Source organism: Scyliorhinus canicula, chromosome 4 (genome assembly GCF_902713615.1).
Source record: "Scyliorhinus canicula chromosome 4, sScyCan1.1, whole genome shotgun sequence".
Lineage (NCBI taxonomy): Eukaryota > Metazoa > Chordata > Chondrichthyes > Carcharhiniformes > Scyliorhinidae > Scyliorhinus > Scyliorhinus canicula.
In genome coordinates, this window is record NC_052149.1 from 224,985,306 (window position 1) to 225,004,189 (window position 18,884).

The 18,884-nt window shown below is 48.1% G+C and overlaps 1 protein-coding gene across 1 annotated transcript in view; it reads right to left on the reverse strand.

Moving 5' to 3' along the window:
- The window catches only part of LOC119965407, a 52,703-nt gene that overhangs the window by 15,944 nt on the left and 17,875 nt on the right, over positions 1–18,884 (reverse strand). Inside the window, exons 2-3 of the mRNA XM_038796158.1 lie at positions 16,450–16,559; positions 8,441–8,782 (exon numbers count right to left, since the gene is read on the reverse strand). Of these exons, the coding sequence (XP_038652086.1) occupies positions 8,441–8,782; positions 16,450–16,537 (430 nt within the window). The 5' untranslated portion in view covers positions 16,538–16,559. The remainder of the gene's footprint in view (positions 1–8,440; positions 8,783–16,449; positions 16,560–18,884) is intronic.

The window sequence follows — 18,884 nt, forward strand, 5'->3', positions numbered from 1 at the left end:
CTGTTATCCCAGAGATGGATTTTGTTGTGCTGTCGGGATTAGGAACTGCCTAGGGCAGGGCTACTGGGTGAGCGATTTGCCAGACTTTCTGCACTTAGAGAAAATCAAGTTCGCCACCAGGTTGGAAAAGGAAGATTCAGTTCGAGGTGGAACCGATTCATCGACTACTTTAAGGAATATTGATCATCAGCGAGTTAGGCTAATACAAGAAAAGAAAACGTGAGTTGAGGGTATAAAAGTTAAGGTTTTGGGAAGCCATTTATTAGCAGGTTATCCTCACACTGAGAGACCAAAGGGTTCTCATCGCTCCATGCCTTCGGACTGATCACCTGAGTGAGACGTGAGAAGTCTCTTTAGTTGTTAATTTCAGCTTGTTTTGGAGAATCCCTACAGTGCAGAAGGAGGCCATTCGCCCCATAATGTCTGCACCAACACTCTGAAAGAGCACTCTATCCAGGCACCTTATCCCCGTAGCCCAGTAACCCCACCTAACCTTTAGAGCATGAAGGGATATTTCAGCATAGCCAATCCACCTAACCTGCACATCGCTGGACGCTAAGGGATGATTTATCATGGCCAATCCACCTAACCTGCACATCGCTGGACACTAAGGGACGATTTATCATGGCCAATCCACCTAACCTGCACATCGCTGGACACTAAGGGACGATTTATCATGGCCAATCCACCTAACCTGCACATCGCTGGGCACTAAGGGACGATTTATCATGGCCAATCCACCTACATCTTGGACTGTGGGAGGAAACCGGAGCACCCAGAGAGAAACCACAGAGACACAGGGAGAATGTACAAACTCCACACAAACCCCTTTACTGTTAACTAAAACTTTGCATTCTACCTTTTTTATCTTGTTACCATCCTCAATAAATCTTTTGAAGTTACTGGTTGAAGTGTTTAGTCTTGCCTGATGGTTAAGTCTAATGTGAACGAAATGATTTAGTAGACAATTCACAATCGGTGATTTATTACAAGTGAGTTGTATCCCATCAATTAAATTGAACAGAGAATCAGATTGTCAGAGGCTCCAATCCAATGTGGGAGATTTGATTTGAGGTTTTCTTTATTGGAAAATATTTTATTGAGGCATTTATAATTTTAACATTTTAACATTTTAAACAACCCACACAAAAACACCACAATAACATACCCAGCTCTCCCCAGCCCTAAACCCTGACTATCCATACATTAGATACCCTGCCATTATTCGTCACATCCATGTCTCCCCTCCCCCCCTTGCTGACGGTCAATTTTCCTTGAAGAATCGATTAGCGGCTGCAACCTCCGCATGAACCCCTGTAGTAAGCCCCTTAAGGCAAACTTAATTTTCTCCAGCCTAAGAAACTGCCGTGTCACTGACCCAATCCCCCTGACTTTGGAGACTCCGCGTCCCTCTATCCCAGAAAAGTACGTCTCTGGGCTACCAGGGAGGCAAAAGCCAAAATGTCGGCCTTTCTTCCCCCCTGGGCTCCCAGATCTTCCGACACTCCAAATATTGCCACCTCTGGACTCGGAGTCACCCTCCTTCCCAGGATCTCTGACATGACATCTGAAAATCCCTGCCAAAATCCCTCAGCCTTGGACACGCCCAAAACATATGTACCTGGTTCGTAGGACTTCCCCCACACCGCCCATACCTCTCCTCCACCTCAAAAAACCGACTCATCTGAACCACCGTCATATGAGCTCTGTGGATCACCTTGAACTGGATCAGGCTAAGCCTGGCACACAATGAGGAAGCATTGACTCGCCTCAGGGCCTTCTCTCACAACCCAACTTCCAACTCTCCTCCCAGTTCTTCCTCCCACTTCCTCTTCACCTCACCAATTGGGACCCCTTTCCACTCCATCAGTTCCTTATATACTTCCGAGACGCTTCCCTCCCCTACCCCCATTTTAGACATCACCTTATCCTTAGTGGGAGGCAAGAGAAGCTCGGGACCTGCCTCCGAACAAAATCCCGTACCTGCAGGTACCGGAATCCATTCCGACCCGGCAACTCAAACACTTCCTCTAATTCCTCCAGGCTCGGGAAACCCTCCACTTTGAATGGCATCTCCCTCAGTCTCCTCTCCTGCCCCCTTGCCTGGATTACAAATACCTCACTGTTGCCCATATTCTGTTTGTAACCTGAGAACTGGCTAAATTCCTCCAGTAACCCATAATTCCTGCAATTCCCCCCAATGGGTGTTATCTTTGGAACAAATCGTCCGCATACGGCGAGACCCTATGTTTCAACCCCCTCTCACTATCCCCTGCCAAACGTTTGATGCTCTCACCGCCATTGCTAACGGCTCTATGGCCAGGACAAACAGTAGTGGGGAGAGTGGACACCCCTGTCTCATCCCCCGACACAGATTAAAATACTCTGATAGAACCCGGTTTGTCCTTACGTTCGCCACCGGTGCCTGATATAGCAATCAAACCCAATCCACAAATCCTTGCCTGAACCCAAAACTTTCCAGGACATCCCACAAATACTTCCACTCCACCCGATCAAAGTCCTTTTCAGTATCCATGGCCACCACCACCTCGACCTCGCGCCCCTCCGCAGGCATCATTATTACATTTAGGAGCCGCCTAATGTTGGACGTCAGGTGCCGTCCCTTAACAAATCCCGCCTGGCCTTCCCCTATTACTCCCGGAACACAATCCTCTATACTTGTGGCCAAGATCTTTGCCAGCAGTTTCGCATCTACATTTAGCAGAAAGATTGGCTTATACGAACCATAACACTCCGGATCCTTATCCTGCTTCATAATAATGGAAATCGATGCCTGTGATAAAGTTGAGGGGAGCACTCCCAGCTCCTTCGACTCATTGAAAGCCTTTACCAGGAGCGGCCCTAACAGTGGGCTTGGGGAGATTATAGACGGGTTGCGGGCAATGCATCAATTTATTGCGCAGAGATTTTACAACAATGGATCTCCGCATCAAGCCTGATTGCCTGCAGCTGCACCCTCAAGCAGACAACGCCAAGTCGGCCTTCGCACATTGGCTAGCTTGCTTTGAAGCATACATCGGATCTGCGACAGAACCACCCTCAGAGGCACAGAAGCTCCAGATCCTGTACACGTGTCTGAGCTCCGATATCTTCCCCTCATCTGGGACGCGCCTACCTACGCTGAGGCCATGGCGCTACTGAAGGAGAACTACACTCAGCAGAAGTCCACCTCTTGGGTTTCGCTCCCAACTTGACTGGCAGCTCCAGGATCCATTCTCCTCCCCAAGCACATGCGGCTCCACAAGGCAGACCCATTGGTCGAGAGGGTACAGCTACTTCACACAAACCCGCAGTAGTGGCGTACCCCGATGGCCGCCAAGACACAGTCTCCCTCAGGGACCTTGCACCAGCCGGGACCCCACACCCCTCCTCTCTGCCCCGGCGCCACCCTCCCTCCCCCCCCCCCCCCCCAGCGCATCTCACCACAGCCCCTGCTCCAGGACGATCCATCCTTCCCTTGGTCCCACCCGGGGATGAAGATGAGGTCGACACGCTTCCGGAGTCACCGGCGACCGAACCGACGCCTGCATCGCCACCGGGACTGCGGCGCTCACAACAAAGGATCAAGACACCCGACCTTCTGAATTTGTAAACTTTTCCTAAAATGTTAAACATATGCATGTAAATAGTCTTCCACTACCCCCACTGGACTCTTTTTTAAGAGGGGGTGAATGTGGTAGTCACCACTGTTGTATATATATCACATATGAGGTGTATTACGGTAAGGCTCCTGTACTACAGGTACGGGGATAGATCCCTGCCTATTGGCTCCGCCCAGTAGGTGGAGTGTACATGTGTGGGCTCTCTGAGCTGCAGCCATTTCGGCAGCAGCTGCTGGAGGCTACACATCTCTGCGTAATAAAGACTCAATTGCACTCTGCTCTCCTCTCGTCGTAATTGATAGTGCATCACCCCCCCCCCCCCCACTCTGCTTCCATGAACTAGCCCGCTTAGCTAGCCTGGCAGCCCCCGCCCATGGCGCCTCGCATTCTACCCCCCACTGATTTCCCCTCCCCCGCTCTTCGTGCAAACAGTCAAAACAAAAGCAAGAAGTAAAAACAAACAAATAATTCCTCCCAAGGTCTGGACACAAAGACCCACCCCTCATCCCTTCACAAATCACTGCAAACAGACCTCACCCCAACCAGAAACGACAAAAACAGAAAAACGAAAGAAACCAAAATAACAGAAATCCAAGTTTTTCACAGCATAGTTCCGTTCTCCTCATCAAAGTTCAAGGTCCTCCTTCCCTTGCCAGTCAATTCTCTTCAAAAAGTCCGCTGCCTCCCCCACCGATCCAAGCTACGACTCCCGGCCCCCATTGGTCACTCATAGGCAAGCCGGGTACAATAGTCCTAAATTTAAGCCTTTCTTGTACATGACCGACTTGATCTTATTAAAGCTCGCCCTCCTCTTCGCGAACTCTGCTCCCAGGTCCTGGTGCACCCGAATCTCGATATCCTCAAAGTGCATCGCCTCGTCTGCATGGCCCATCTCATGATACGTTCCTTATCCAGCAACTGATGCAGTCGTGTTAGCATTGCCCTTGGTGGCTCACCTCTCCGGAGCTTGCGCATCAGTGCCCTGTGGGCCAGATCTACCTCCAACAGCCGGTCAAATGCATCTTCCCCAAGCAGCTTCTCCAGCATCTTCCCAACGTATGTACCCGCATCCGATTCTTCGATTCCCTCCGGCAGACCCACGATCCGGACGTTCTGCCTCCAAGAATGGTTCTCCAGGTCCTCCACTTTCTCCATCAGTCACTTCTGCTAGTCACGCATCAGCCCATCTCTGCTGCCATTGAGGTGGACTGGTCCTCATGCTCCCCCACCAGCTCCTCCAACCTCTGGATCATCTATTCCTGGGCTGCCAGTCTCTTCCCCACACACTCAACCGCCGCCTTGATCAAGTCCACCAACCGGGCCAGGTCCCCAGAACTTTCCTTCCGCCGTTGGGTGAACGTCTCATTCAGGAAGCCCACCAACTGGTCCATCTACCACTGAGCCGGCAGGCACCTCCCCCATCTCCGCCTGCTTTGTCTGCTTCTCGCTCGCCTCTGCCAACTGGTTCACTTTCTTCCGGGCACTTCTGGACCGCAGCTCCATAAACTAGGGGTCACTCTCTTCTACTCTCACTTCTGCACCTTTTTCTTACAAAACTACCATGAGCGGGAGCTGACAAATGGGCGACCTCTCACTCCATGACCGCCACCAAAAGTCCCAGAATTGAGGTTTTCTAATGGGGGAAAAGGGGAGATTGGGGGAACTGGAATGAAGAATTCTTTCTCCTGGATCACAAGAAGTTTCCCAGTGAGTTTTCTTGTCTTGCAGCAACTGCTGAGATCCCTTAGGCTCAGGAAATCCGGCCGACCAGTTACTGTGAAGCAGGTTAAACCCGAGGCTGACAATTCATAACATACTTAAAATTTTTACCTCACTCCTAACCTACCTCAGGAAAACCCAAAGATCGACAGGTTGGAGTTGAGTTCAGCATTTTTCCATTGGTTGGGAGAATTTAAACCCCACTCACACACATTCACTCTCCCACACTTTAAGGTTTCCCCACAGTATTGACATTCTCCACCCTGTTTAACTCTTTAACAGAATATAAATCACATGGACATTCGTCACCTTTTGGAGCCTCAACTAAATGACTCACAAAATAGAGTCATTCACTGGATTTCAATCATGAGCAGTGATGATGGGGTTAATTACTGCAAGTGATGATTTGTTAACAGAATTCAGTCCATCTCCAGCAAGTGTGTCAGTGTACAGACCAAAATAGCCTCTTGTGTGGTAGATTCATCGGATTGCTGTTTCCGTTAGAGTTGCAAAACTAGGGTAGACAATGGCATAGTGGTAAGGTCACTGAATGAGCAAACAAGAAGCTCTGGGACATGGGGTGGCTGTGGGCAGGAAAGGCGACCTTGCAGATACCTGCTCTGACTGCGCCTTTTTCCGCTCTACCATTCGGCTGATTGAAAAATAATGTGGAGAGTAGCATCAAGGTGCCGGGGCAGGTTCAGTCTTAGTCCCTTAACAATCATGGCGCCAATTTTAACGGCTGCCCCAATACAAAAAAGTAAAATTAGGGGACAGTGCCAGGGTACTGCATGGGCATGACCCCCAACTCCCTGAGTGAGGCACTTACCTGAGCTCCTCTGGTGAGTCCTGCTCACCAGGTGTATGATGTGGGAGACTTGTCGTGATTATATAATGGGGAGAGGAATTACCAGATCAGAGACTTGATAATTTGATGTAAATTTATAGTAATGGAGATCCCGATGTTGAATGTCAAGATTCCCGTTATGTCACTGTCAATGGATAGGACACTTTTTCTTGTGGTATGTAATGCAATTTGGGCCTCCCGCAACATTATCTACTCCTGTCACTGATCCATCCTGGCAAAAACAAGAGTGGAAATCCATGCTCATGGGTTCAAATCCCACTACAGCAACGGTGGAGTTTAAATTTGATTGGTAAATCTGGAATATAAAGCTTGTCTCTGTAATGGTGTTTATGAAAATATCACCGATTGTTGTGAAATCCCATCTGGTTCACTAATAATAATAATCTTGATCAGTGACACACGTCGGCTTACATTAGCCCTCGGGGTTGGTTTAGCACAGTGGGCTAAACAGCTGGCTTGTAATGTATAGCCACCGAAGTTGGCCATTCCCTCAATACAAAATGGAGGAACGCAAAGCTTACAGGGTAAAATGGACAAAGTTTGCAGCACAAGCAGGCTGCAACAAGCCACTGTGTATTCTGTCTGCTAAGAGAGCAGACAGCACCGAAACGAACATTCCGCATACTAATGAGGCAATCTCCGGGACAGTCAACATAGTAATGGAACGATCCCAGAGACAATGGACACAAATAGGGAAGTGATTGCAACAGTGTATGGGAAACCAGACACCCCGGCACCAGCGGGGTTCGAAGACAAAGCACCTGAAGGCCCACCCAGTAGCCGAGGGACAGCCTCAGTATTGGGGGGATTCAAACAAATTGATTGGGAAGAGACCCAATCGTTCCCCAGCAGATAGAGGGTCCGCCCAAAAGGGCTCGAAGCCTTAGGACCTATAAAAGACAGGTCCCAAACTTAGTTCGTTCTTCTTGACCAGCCTTCCTCTCTTGACCAGCCCTCTTGACCAGCTTTTACCGAAGAAGACCTTGACCGAGAGAGAGGAGAGGTTCGGACAGCAGCCGCCAGCAAGTAAGTGTCTCACAACGATCCCTTTTAACCCGTACCAACCTGAAGTCTGCGGACCCAGTGCAGAGCAAGAGGCCTTGTCCCCTGATCTGGCAGTTCCCTTTAAGATAAGTATTGGTTTATTTACCAGACCTACACATGACTCCAGGCTCAAAACGATGTGGTTGATTCTAAACTGCCGACAGAAATACCCGATCAAGACGCTGAGTTCAAGGCCAATTGGGATGGATAACAAATGCTGGCCTTGCTGATGAGCCTCACATCTCATGAAAGAATAAAAAGTGTTTACAGTTATGTTGACAATTTCAAGAGAAATGATGAACAAAATCTTTCCCTGGTTGTTTTGATGAGAGAAGCAGCTTTGCAATGGGTGGTGTGAAGCTCATGTAATTGCATCAGTACATATGCAAATAGAACATAGAGCTTACAGTGCAGAAGGAGGCCATTTGGCCCATCGAGTCTGCACCGACCCACTTAAGCCCTCACTTCCACCCTCTCCCCCGAACCCAATAACCCCTCCTAACCTTTTTGGACACTAAGGGTATTTTAGCATGGTCAATCGACCTAACCTGTACGTCTTTGGACTGTGGGAGGAAACCGGAGCACCCGGAGGAAACCCACGCAGATACGGGGAGACTCCGCACAGACAGTGACCCAAGTCAGGAATCGAACCTGGGTTCCTGGAGCTGTGAAGCAATAATGAAAATGAAATGAAAATCGCTTATTGTCACGAGTAGGCTTCAATGAAGTTACTGTGAAAAGCCCCTAGTCGCCACATTCCGGCGCCTGTCCGGGGAGGCTGATACGGGAATTGAACCGTGCTGCTGGCCTGCTTGGTCTGCTTTAAAAGCCAGCGATTTAGCCTGGTGAGCTAAATCAGCCCCACAATAGTGTTAGCCACTTGTGCAACCGTGGTGCCCCTAAATAATTGGGCAGCACCATGGCATTGCTGCCTACGGCGCTGAGGACCTGTGTTCGAATCCCGGCCCTGGGTCACTGTCCATGTGGAGTTTGCACATTCTCCCGGTGTCTGTGTGGGTTTCACCCCCCACAATCTAAAGATGTGCAGGATAGGTGGATTGGCCACGCTAAATTGGCCCTTAGTTGGAAAAAATAATTGGGTACTCTAAATTTATAAAATAAAAACATATGCAAATATTTACAGAGAATTATTATATTGATTCTTTCTAAACTTTGTTTCACTCACCCTGGACCCCGAATATCTCGTGTTGTTTCAGGAGTTTTTTACTCGGCTGTGTTTGGAACAAGGTGAACAATCCTGAAAGTTTTAATGTGGGGTTTTGAATTATCAGATTAATGGTGTGACGATCCCGATATATCCACTGGTATAACTTGTTCTTTCTGAAGTATTCACTCCATTCTGCATTCCACGATCCCCAATACTTTTTCTGAAAAGTAACCAGTTGCTGGATTTCTTGCCCGGAGTGTGGTTTCCATTCCCAGAGAAAAGAGCCATCTCCAGGATTGTCTGGCCCTTTTAATGAAATGTCACCTCTCTTATCCGCAAAATAATAATGATTTGGGTTTCCTGGTAGAAATAGGAATGGTATAAACAATTTAATATCAAATCATAATCTTTAATCTGCTATTTATTTACATCTTTTGTCTTTCTATTTTATTGATCATTCCCTTCACTGGAGTCAGTCTTACAGGGAATACAGAACAATTCCATTATGCGCTCACTGTGTCAATGAGTTACCAGAAAGTACATCATTAAAGTAAAAAGAGTTCCAAATAAAACCAGCTGTGCTTCAATCTGGAGTGTTAATGCAAACTGAACCATGTTCTGCAAAGGTTTTGTCTACTGTGTACATACTGTATATTTTTTCTTGGCCACAGAAAAATACTTTTCACTACTTCGATACATGTGACAATAAATCAAATCAAATCAAGAATTCCTGCTGTGGTAATCAAGAAGCAAGAGGAATAGATGTACATCACCAACATGCTGTCGTGGGCTGCAGTCGTTTTGAAGGAATTTGATTCTTGTACAAAATGCAAAATCTTCCACATTCAGTAAGAAGCTAAAGCACAACATGTTCTGGAAGTCATCAACACAGCAGAGACACGGGGCGGGATTCTCCAGTCACCGACGCTGAAATCGCATTTGGCGATCGGCCGGAGAATCCACTTTTACGCAGGAATCGTTTTTTCCGATGCTCCCACCATCCCCCCCCCCCCCCTCAAAAATGGCATATTCAAGGACTATGCCGCACGCCATTGGGCTTGCCTCAGGACGTCACCTGAAGCCCACCCCGATGCTCTGCTCCCAATAATCTGAGTTCCCGATGGCGTGGGATACATGTGCTCACAACATTCTGGGGCCTAACATGGCAGCTACGGACTGTGTCCAGCACCGCCACAGTCGGGGGGGAGGGGGGGATGGGGTGGTCCAGGGGTGACGAGGGGGGTTACAGGGAGGCAGTATTTGGCAGGCTTGGTCCGCACGTGGCCGGCGCCATGCACATGTGCGGTCATGGACCCAGCCATTCTACAGCCCTAGCCGCAGGTAAAGCCGGGGCTTTACGTGGCGTGGCTGCTATCCCCCCCCCACCGGGCGGAGGATCGGTGCGGGGACAGAGCCAACTTTCTCGTCGTACGACCAGACGGTTCCTGCGGACATAGCCGCAGAATCAGAGAATCCAGCCCACTGAACCTGACAGCGAAGCATCTCGCTCAGGTAAAGAAAACTATACAACGAGATGCAACTCTACAAGTGATGCAGGAATTAGTGATGAAAGGATGGTCCAAAACTATCAAGGACACATCTGTTGCTATAAGAGAGTCTTGGGCACACAAAGATGTCCTGATTTGCCAAGTTGGTGCTGTGCACAAAGGAACTAGATTCATTATCTCCAAGGAGATGAGAAACAAATGCTGAAACACATCCATGCAAGTCATCAAGACATTGAGTCCAGTCTGAGAAAGTCAAGAGAAGTTCTCTTCTGGTCAAACATGAACAATGGGATTAAAGTCCACATCAGTCACCATCAGGCAACGTGCCTCAATGACTGTCATCCAGTGGCCTCAATATCCATCGTTAAGAAGTGCTTTAAGAGGTTGGTCATGAGCCACATGAACTCCAGACTCCCAGAATGCCTTGATGCACTGCAATTTGCATTCAGCCACAACCGGTCCACAGCAGACGCCATCTCCCTGGCCCTACACGTAACACTGGAGCATCTCAATAACAAGGACTCCTATGTCAGACTCCTATTCATTTACTAAAGCTCTGCCTTCAACACCATAATCCCAGCCAAATTATATCAAAACTCCAAAACCTAGGACTTAGCCCCTCCTCCTGCAACTGAATCCTCGACTTCCTGACCCATGGACCATAATCAGTAAGAATAAACAACAATGCCTCCTCCATGATAGTCCTCAATACCAGGGCCCCGCAAGGCTGCATACTCAGCCCCCTACTATGCCCCCTATCCACATACGTGTGTGTGGCAACATTTCTCTCCAACTCCATCTACAAGTTTGCTGATGACACGATCGCAGTGGGTCAGATCTCAAACAATGAGCAGTCGGAGTACAGGAGGGAGATAGAGAACTTAGTGGTGTGGTGTAACAACAACAATCTCTCCCTCAACATCAGCAAAACAAAGGAGCTGGTCATTAACTTCAGGAACAGAAGTATCAAGGAACAAAAAAAAAGAACAAAGAAAAATACAGCACAGGAACAGGCCCTTCGGCCCTCCAAGCCTGTGCCGATCATGATGCCCTAAGTAAAAAACGCTTCTGCTTTTACACGGTCCGTATCCCTCTATTTCCTCCCTATTCATGTACCCGTCCAGATGCCTCTTAAATGTTGCTAATGTGCCTCTGGCAGCCTGTTCCAGGCACCCACCACTCTCTGCATGAAAACCATACTCCACACATCTCCCTTCAATTTTCCCCATCTCACCTTGAACCTGTGCCCCCTTGTAATTGACACTTCCACCCCTGTGTGCATCAACGGTGCCGAGGTGGAGATGTTTGACAGCTTCAAATCCCTAGGTGTGCATATCACCAGCAATCTGTCCTGGTCCACCCATGACACCTATACCCCTTAGGGGCTGGTTTAGCACAGGGCTAAAGAGCTGGCTTTTAAAGCAGACCAAGACAGGCCAGCAGCACGGTTCAATTCCCATACCAGCATCCCCGAACAGGCTCCGGAATGTGGCGACTAGGGGCTTTTCACAGTAACTTCATTTGAAGCCTACATGTGACAATAAGCAATTTTCATTTTCATACTTCCTCAGGAAGCTAAGGAAATTCGGTAGGTCCCTCCCCATTGACTCATACTAATTTTTACATATGCACCATAGAAAGCATCCTATCTGGCTGCATCACAGCCTGGTATGGCAATTGCTTGGCCCAAGATCGCAAGAAACTATAGGGTCGTGAACACAGCCTAGTCCATCACACAAAACCATCTCCCATCCATTGACTCTATCTACACCTCCAGCTGCCTTGGGAAGGCAGGCAGCATAATGAAAGTGCCCTCCCACCCGGGTTATTCTTTCTTCCAACCTCTTCCATCGGGCCAGAAATATAAAAGTCTGAGAATACACACAAACAAATTCAAAAACTGTTTCTTCCCCACTGTTACCAAACTCCTGAATGGCCCTGTTATGGATTGAAATTATCTCTTCACACATCTTCTCTACTGAGTAGTGCAACACTCCGTATGCTTCACCCGATGCCTGTACCTATTTACATTGTGTATTTATGTATGTTCTATTTTTTTTAATGTATGGAACAATACTATTCATTGTACCTCGGAACACATGACAATAAACCAAATCCAAATCAAACCCAGATCCAAATACAAATCAAATACAAATCTAAATCCAAATCCAAATCAAATCCAAATCAAACCCAGATCCAAATACAAATCAAATACAAATCTAAATCCAAATTAAATCCCAGTGCAGTCCTTGTAATGAATATCATGCTAAGCAAGATAAATTGTCTCTCATGACTCATGACAACCCAGAAGGTCCATGGATGACACTTGGAATACACCTCTTCACTCTCTCAGAAATTGATTGTCTCATCACCATCGACTATCATTCAGACTATTAGGAGTTAGACCAGCTGATGTCAATGAATTCCAGTGAGATTGTAGCAGGCCTGAAAGCACACTTCAGTCTTTATTATATTCCAGATATTATGATGAGTGACAATGACCTACAGTTCATGATGAAGAATCCAGCTGCTTCAGAAATGATTGGAAAATTCAGCACGACACACTATTTCCACACTACCCCGGTAAAATGGAAAGGCTGAGGCAGCAGTGAAAATTGCCAAAGGGATGATCAGGAAATCAAGCTCCGCAGAACCCTGCAACAAGCAGTCAGCACTGCCCAAAGAAATGATTTGGTCCTTGAAGACTACGACTCAGATGTTGATTTCTTCTTTGGACATCGCGAGCACAGTGACAGCTCCGACACAGAAAGTGATGATATGGTCCTTGAAGACTACGACTCAGACGATGATTTCATTATTGGACATGGCGACCTCAGTACCAAATCCGAACCGCAATGAGATGTGTTGTACAGTGAAGAATCCAACACAGACATGGACGAGTTCTTCGGATTTGAGGATCCTCAGCCCAGCACAGACGACATCCTAACCCAGAAGTACAGGATTCTGCTGCGGCCTGACTTCAAGAGACAGAGAGCGGTACAAGCCCACAGAGAGCGGCCTGACGCCAATAGACAGAGAGGTACAAGCCCACAGAGAGCAACCTGATGTCAAGAGACACAGAGAGGTCCAAGCCGACAGAGAGCGGCCTGATGAACAGTGCTCCACACACCACGAAGAGTCCCGACTCCACTCAGAGAGTGGTCCATGCACCACAAAGAATCCCCGGCTCTGCAGAGAAAGCGATGACAGACTCCACAGCGAGACCACTGTACGACTCCGTTGAGAGCGCACAGATCGACTCGACAGCGAGACCACTGCATGACTCCACACAGGGAACGATGCCAGACTCCACAGAGAGATCAGTACAAGCCTCCACAGCGAGCTCATTGACAGACTCCACAATGGAAGCAACGCAAGGCTCCAGAGCACAGTCCTTGCATGAACAAAACCATGAAGGTCTAGCAACCTTATCTGAGCAACCAGCAGCAAGCGATGCAAGTTCTCCATGCTCAAGTGCACAGCAAGACGACTATGAAAGTCTGCCACGCTCACGTGACCAACAAAAAGACTCTGACAGTCTACCCAGATTATTTGAGCCACCAGAAGAACACTCTGACAGTCTACCCAGCTCATTTACCCGATAAGAAGACACTGAAGGTCTACCCACTGGATGTGTGACAAGTGACAAAGGCTTCACAATTCCCATGCAAGATATGCAACATCTCAGCGAGACTGACAGATCTCAGCTAGTATGTACAGAGGCACTCGACAATCAAAATGAGGTTACTAGTGACTCCAGTGACACCACGTTAATTGACACCTTATCCACTCGAGCCTCTCCACAAGAAAATACATTCCTGAATGTTTTGACTCCAGACGGGGAGCATCAAGACACCTCAGATGATTCAAGTGAACCTGAAATGACTCCGGACGGGGAGTGTCATGAAACCAAAGCTGATTCAGGTGCACCAGAAAGGACTCCAGACGGGGAGCATTGACAAGCCAAAGATGATTCTAGTGAACCGGACATGACTCCGGACGGGGAGCGCCGAGGAATCAGAGACGGCGCGCTCAATGAAACAGCAGATGCCACAAAGGACACTGACACAAGTAACTTTGTGAAGGGCTCGAATTCTCCACTCGGAATGGTCATTGAGCGCAACAAACACAACAACAAAACCTACAAAATCAACAACACTGACAACAACAAGAAGCGTACCAAAGGCACCAACGTCAGCATCAAGCATGACAAAAACAACAATAATGGAACAACGACTGGTACGACATGGTACAACTCTGCAAATGCAGGACAATGTAACAGCACAGCTCCTAATACTGGCAAGTGTGCAGACATACCATGGCATGAGAACGCATCTTACAAATTCACATTTGCTGCACTACAAACAAGCAGACCAGCTTTCAAGGCAGCTGACATACAGCATCTATACCGCAAACACAGACACCAGTCCAGATCAGACAGGGAAGATGATATCAAGAATCCCTACCACAAACATAGAAAGAAAAATAGTCCAAATCAGACAACAAAGTGATTTGATCTTTGAACACCTCCTGATGACTTTTTGGTTACGTAAACACCAGGACACTGGCGGCATTCACAAGGGAATGACAACATCAACATCGCCACTTCCATAACAGCACAAGAAAGCCACTCGACCGTGTAAATTCATGAACTTTGAACTCATACATATTGTATAATCATCACGGTCATGATTTGTACATGTCATCACTTATCTATCTATTTTGTTCAATTTTCTTTAACCAAGTACAGAAAATATGTAACATGAAAAAAGGGAGATGTGGTGATATGCATCATAGTAAATACACAAGAGGTTAATGCAAATACACTACAACTAAGTAAACACTAGAGGGAGCACCAGAGACATCATGACATGCAGACATGCAGCTAATGAACACACAGAATAGAATATGACCATGGGCAGTCAAGACACCCAGAGGTGACACTACCACAAGGGAGCAACCCATATAAAAGGACAGGGCACACACGCTCTTTCTCTTTCCACAGGTGACATGTAGAGAATAGGACAGGGGCAGATCAGAAGGATCACACCCACCACGTGGCTTAGAGCAGACTGATTAGTTAGACTGAGTTACTATAGCAAGGTTAGCAGGCGAGTCAAACTCAAGTAGGAGAATTGTTAACTGTTCAATTAATGTGTTAAACCTATCTCCAAGTCTGAACCTTCCTTTGTCAGAGCATACATCAAGGAAGCAGCTTGTGCTACATGAAGAAACATAACACAACAGGTTTTGAGCCCTGAAAACCATCAATGCCATGACACCGTGATGAAAGGAACACTGCTGTGGCGAGTGAAGTTAAATTGTTTCTGAACTATCCTTGTCCTGTGTATTTTCTGGCTTGTTCTATAATTCATATCTCTGGTTTACCTCAGAGCAAAGCAGAGATGACACAAGTTCTAGTGGTTAGCACTGCTGCCTCACAGTGCCAGGGACCGGGGTCCGATTCCAACCTTGGGTGACTGTGTGGTGTTTGTACGTTCTCCCCGTGTCTACGTGGGTTTTTTCTGGGTGCTCTGGTTTCCTCCCACAATCCAAAGATGCGCAGGTGAGGCGGATTGACCATGCCAAATTGCCACTTTGTGTCCGAAGATTGGATGGGGTTGCGGGGATGAGGTGAGGGAGTGGTTCTAGGTCGGGTGCTTTTTCGGAGGGTCGGTGCAGACTTGATTGGCTGAATGGCATCTTTCTGCACTGTAGGGATTCTATGATTCTAAGTCTACAATAGGTTTATTCACAATGTTTTATCGTAATCAGTCGTAATTGTGCATCGGTCACTGAGAGTAAGTGCGCAGGGCAGCAGGCAGTAAAGAAGGCAAATGGTCGGTTGGCCTTCGCAGCGAGAGGATTTGAGCATAGGAATAGAGTTGTTTTGAATTGTATAGGGCATTGATGATAATTTATGAGGTTTGAACCAGGGGCCAGGTGCCTCCTTACGTCACTGGCAAGAGGTGGGGAAAATCAGAAAAGGAGATCTCACCACCGAGTTTCACGTCTCGGCAGTCTTGTGAGATTTTCCTCCAGCGTCAGCATTTTGGCCCACAGTGAACGGCAACAGGAAATCTCAGAGTGTGAACCATTGAGATGTGACATTGTGCTCTGACTTGGAATTTTCCTAAATGTAAGAGCAGAGAAGGTTAAGGGGGGGGGTTGTTGGGTTACGGGTATAGGGTGGATACGTGGGTTTGAGTAGGGTGATCATTGCTCGGCACAACATCGAGGGCCGAAGGGCCTGTTCTGTGCTGTACTGTTCTGTGTATTGATGGACCGATAGAGAGAATTATACAGAGATCAAGAGAAAGATTTGTCGAACAATGAGAAAAAGGCTCAAATGTTCCATTGTATTAAGCTGTTCTATAGTTACAATCTGTAGAGTGAGCTCACACATTGATTAAAGGAGCAGCTCCTTCTCCCTTTCAGAATAGTAAATGTGTAAATTCATTAAATACAATGATATAAAGTGAAACAATGGATTGTGGTTGGTGGAAATTAGTCACTTACTTTGTGTGGAAATGGGTGGAAGAAGAAACACAAAAAAACTGAACATCAAACCAGCCGGCAATTTGCTGCAGAACAATTGTAGACTCATTTCCCAGATTCAGTCTCTTTCCCTGTAAGAAACATACATTTAGATACAGTGGCAGAAAACCTCTGAAGTAAAACTGAGTCATATCTCTTCAATATGTTTCACACCAGATTTTAAAGGAAACCTAACTTTGGTGAGAGGATGTGGAGATGCCGGCATTGGACTGGGGTGGGCACAGTAAGAAGTCTTACAACACCAGGTTAAAGTCTAACAGGTTCGTTTCAGCCACTAGCTTTCGGAGCACTGCACCTTCCTCAGGTGCATGAAGAGGTATGTTCCAGAAACATATATACAGACAAAGGGCGGAATTCTCCGCTCCCGGGAAAAATCGGGAGGGCCGTCGTGAACTCGGCTGAGTTTCACGACAGCCTTGGAGGCCGCTCCTCGCCTCCTATTCTCCCCTCCTGGCGGGGCTAGGAGCGGCACTCCGTAACTCTCGGCCGCCTGGAGGCGCGCCAAGAGTGATGCGACAGCGGCGCCTATGTGACATCAGCCGCGCATGCACAGGTTGGCCGGCTCCAACCCGCGCATGCGCGGCTGACGTCACGACGGCTGACAGATGAACCCGCGCATGCGCGGTGGCCGTCTTCCCCTCAGCCGCCCTGCAAGACGTGGCGGTTTGATCTTGCAGGGCGGCGGAGGAGAAATAGTGCGTCCGATTGAGACGCCGGCCCGACGATCGGTGGGCACCGATCGCGGGCCTGTCCCCTCCCGAGCACAGTCGTGGTGCTCATTCCCCACCAGGCCCCCTACAAGCCCCAAAACGGACATCTCACGGCGATTTCACGACGGCAGCAATCAGGTGTGGTTGCCGTTGTCATGAAACGGTCGCGAACGGCAGGTCGCTCGGCCCATCCGGGTCGGAGAATCGCCGGTCGCCGTGAAAAATGGCGAGCGGCGATTCTTCCGAGCGGAGGGTGGGAGAATCGCGGGGGGCGCCAGGAGGTCGTGAAATTAGTCGGGGGGCCCTCCCACGATTCTCCCACCCGGCATGGGGAGCGGAGAATCGCGCCCAAAGTCAAAGATGCAAGACAATGCTTTGAATGCGAGCATTTGCAACTAATTAAGTCTTAACAGATCAAGAGATAGGAGTAACCCCAAGTTAAAGAGGTGTGAATTGTCTCAAGCCAGGACGGTTGGTAGGATTACGCTAGCCCAGGCCAGATGGTGGGGGATGAATGTAATGCAACATGAATCCAAGGTCCTGGTTAAGGTCGTACACATGTGTGCGGAACTTGGCTAAAAATTTCTGCTCGGCAATTTTGCGTTGTCGCTCGTCCTAAAGGCTGCCTTGGAGAACACTTACCCGGAGATCAGAGGCTGAATGCCCTTGACTGCTGAAGTGTTCCCTGACTGGAAGGGGACATTCTTGCCTGGTGATTGTCGCGCGATGTCCGTTCATCCGTTGTCGCAGCGTCTGCGTGGTCTCGCCAATGCACCATGCTTTGGGACATCTGTTCCTGCAGCGTATGAGGTAGATATCGTTGGCCGAGTCGCACGAGTATGTACCACGTACCTGGTGGATGGTGTTCTCACGTGTAATCGTGGTACCCATGTCAATGATCTGGCACGTCTTGCAGAGATTGCCATGGCAGGGTTGTGTGGTGTCGTGGTTGCTGTTCTGAAGGCTGGGTAGTTTGCTGCAAACAATGGTTTGTTTGAGGTTGCGCGGTTGTTTGAAGGCAAGTAGTGGGGGTGCAGGGATGACCTTGGCATGATATTCATCTTCATTGATGACGTGTTGAAGGCTGCAAAGAAGATGTCGTAGTTTCTCCACTCCAGGGAAGTACTGGACGACAAAGGGTACTCTGTCAGTTGTGTCCCGTGTTTGTCTTCTGAGGAGGTAGGTGCGGTTTTTTGCTGTAGTGCGCTGGAACTGTTGATCGATGAGTCAAGCGCCATATTCCATTCGTAAAAGGGCATCTTTCAGCGTCTGTAGATGTCTGTTAAGCTCCTCCTCGGCTGAGTAGATCCTGTGTATCTGGAGGCTTGTCCATAGGGGATGGCTTCTTTAATGTATTTAGGGTGGAAGATGGAGAAGTGGAGCATCGTGAGGTTATCTGTGGGCTTGCGGTAAAGCGAAGTGCTGAGGTGACCGTTCTTGATGGAGATGAGTGTGTCCAAGAATGTAGCCGATTTTGGAGAGTAGTCCATGGTGAGTCTGATGATGGGATGGAACTTATTGATGTCATCGTGTTGTCGTTTCAGTGATTCATCGCCATGGGTCCAAAGGAAAAAATTGTCATTATCTTGTGTATAACGTCGATTGAAGGTCCTGTGCGGCGAGGAGGTCTTGTTCCAACTTGTGCATGAAGATGTTGGCATATTGAGGTGCGACTTTGGTCCTCAT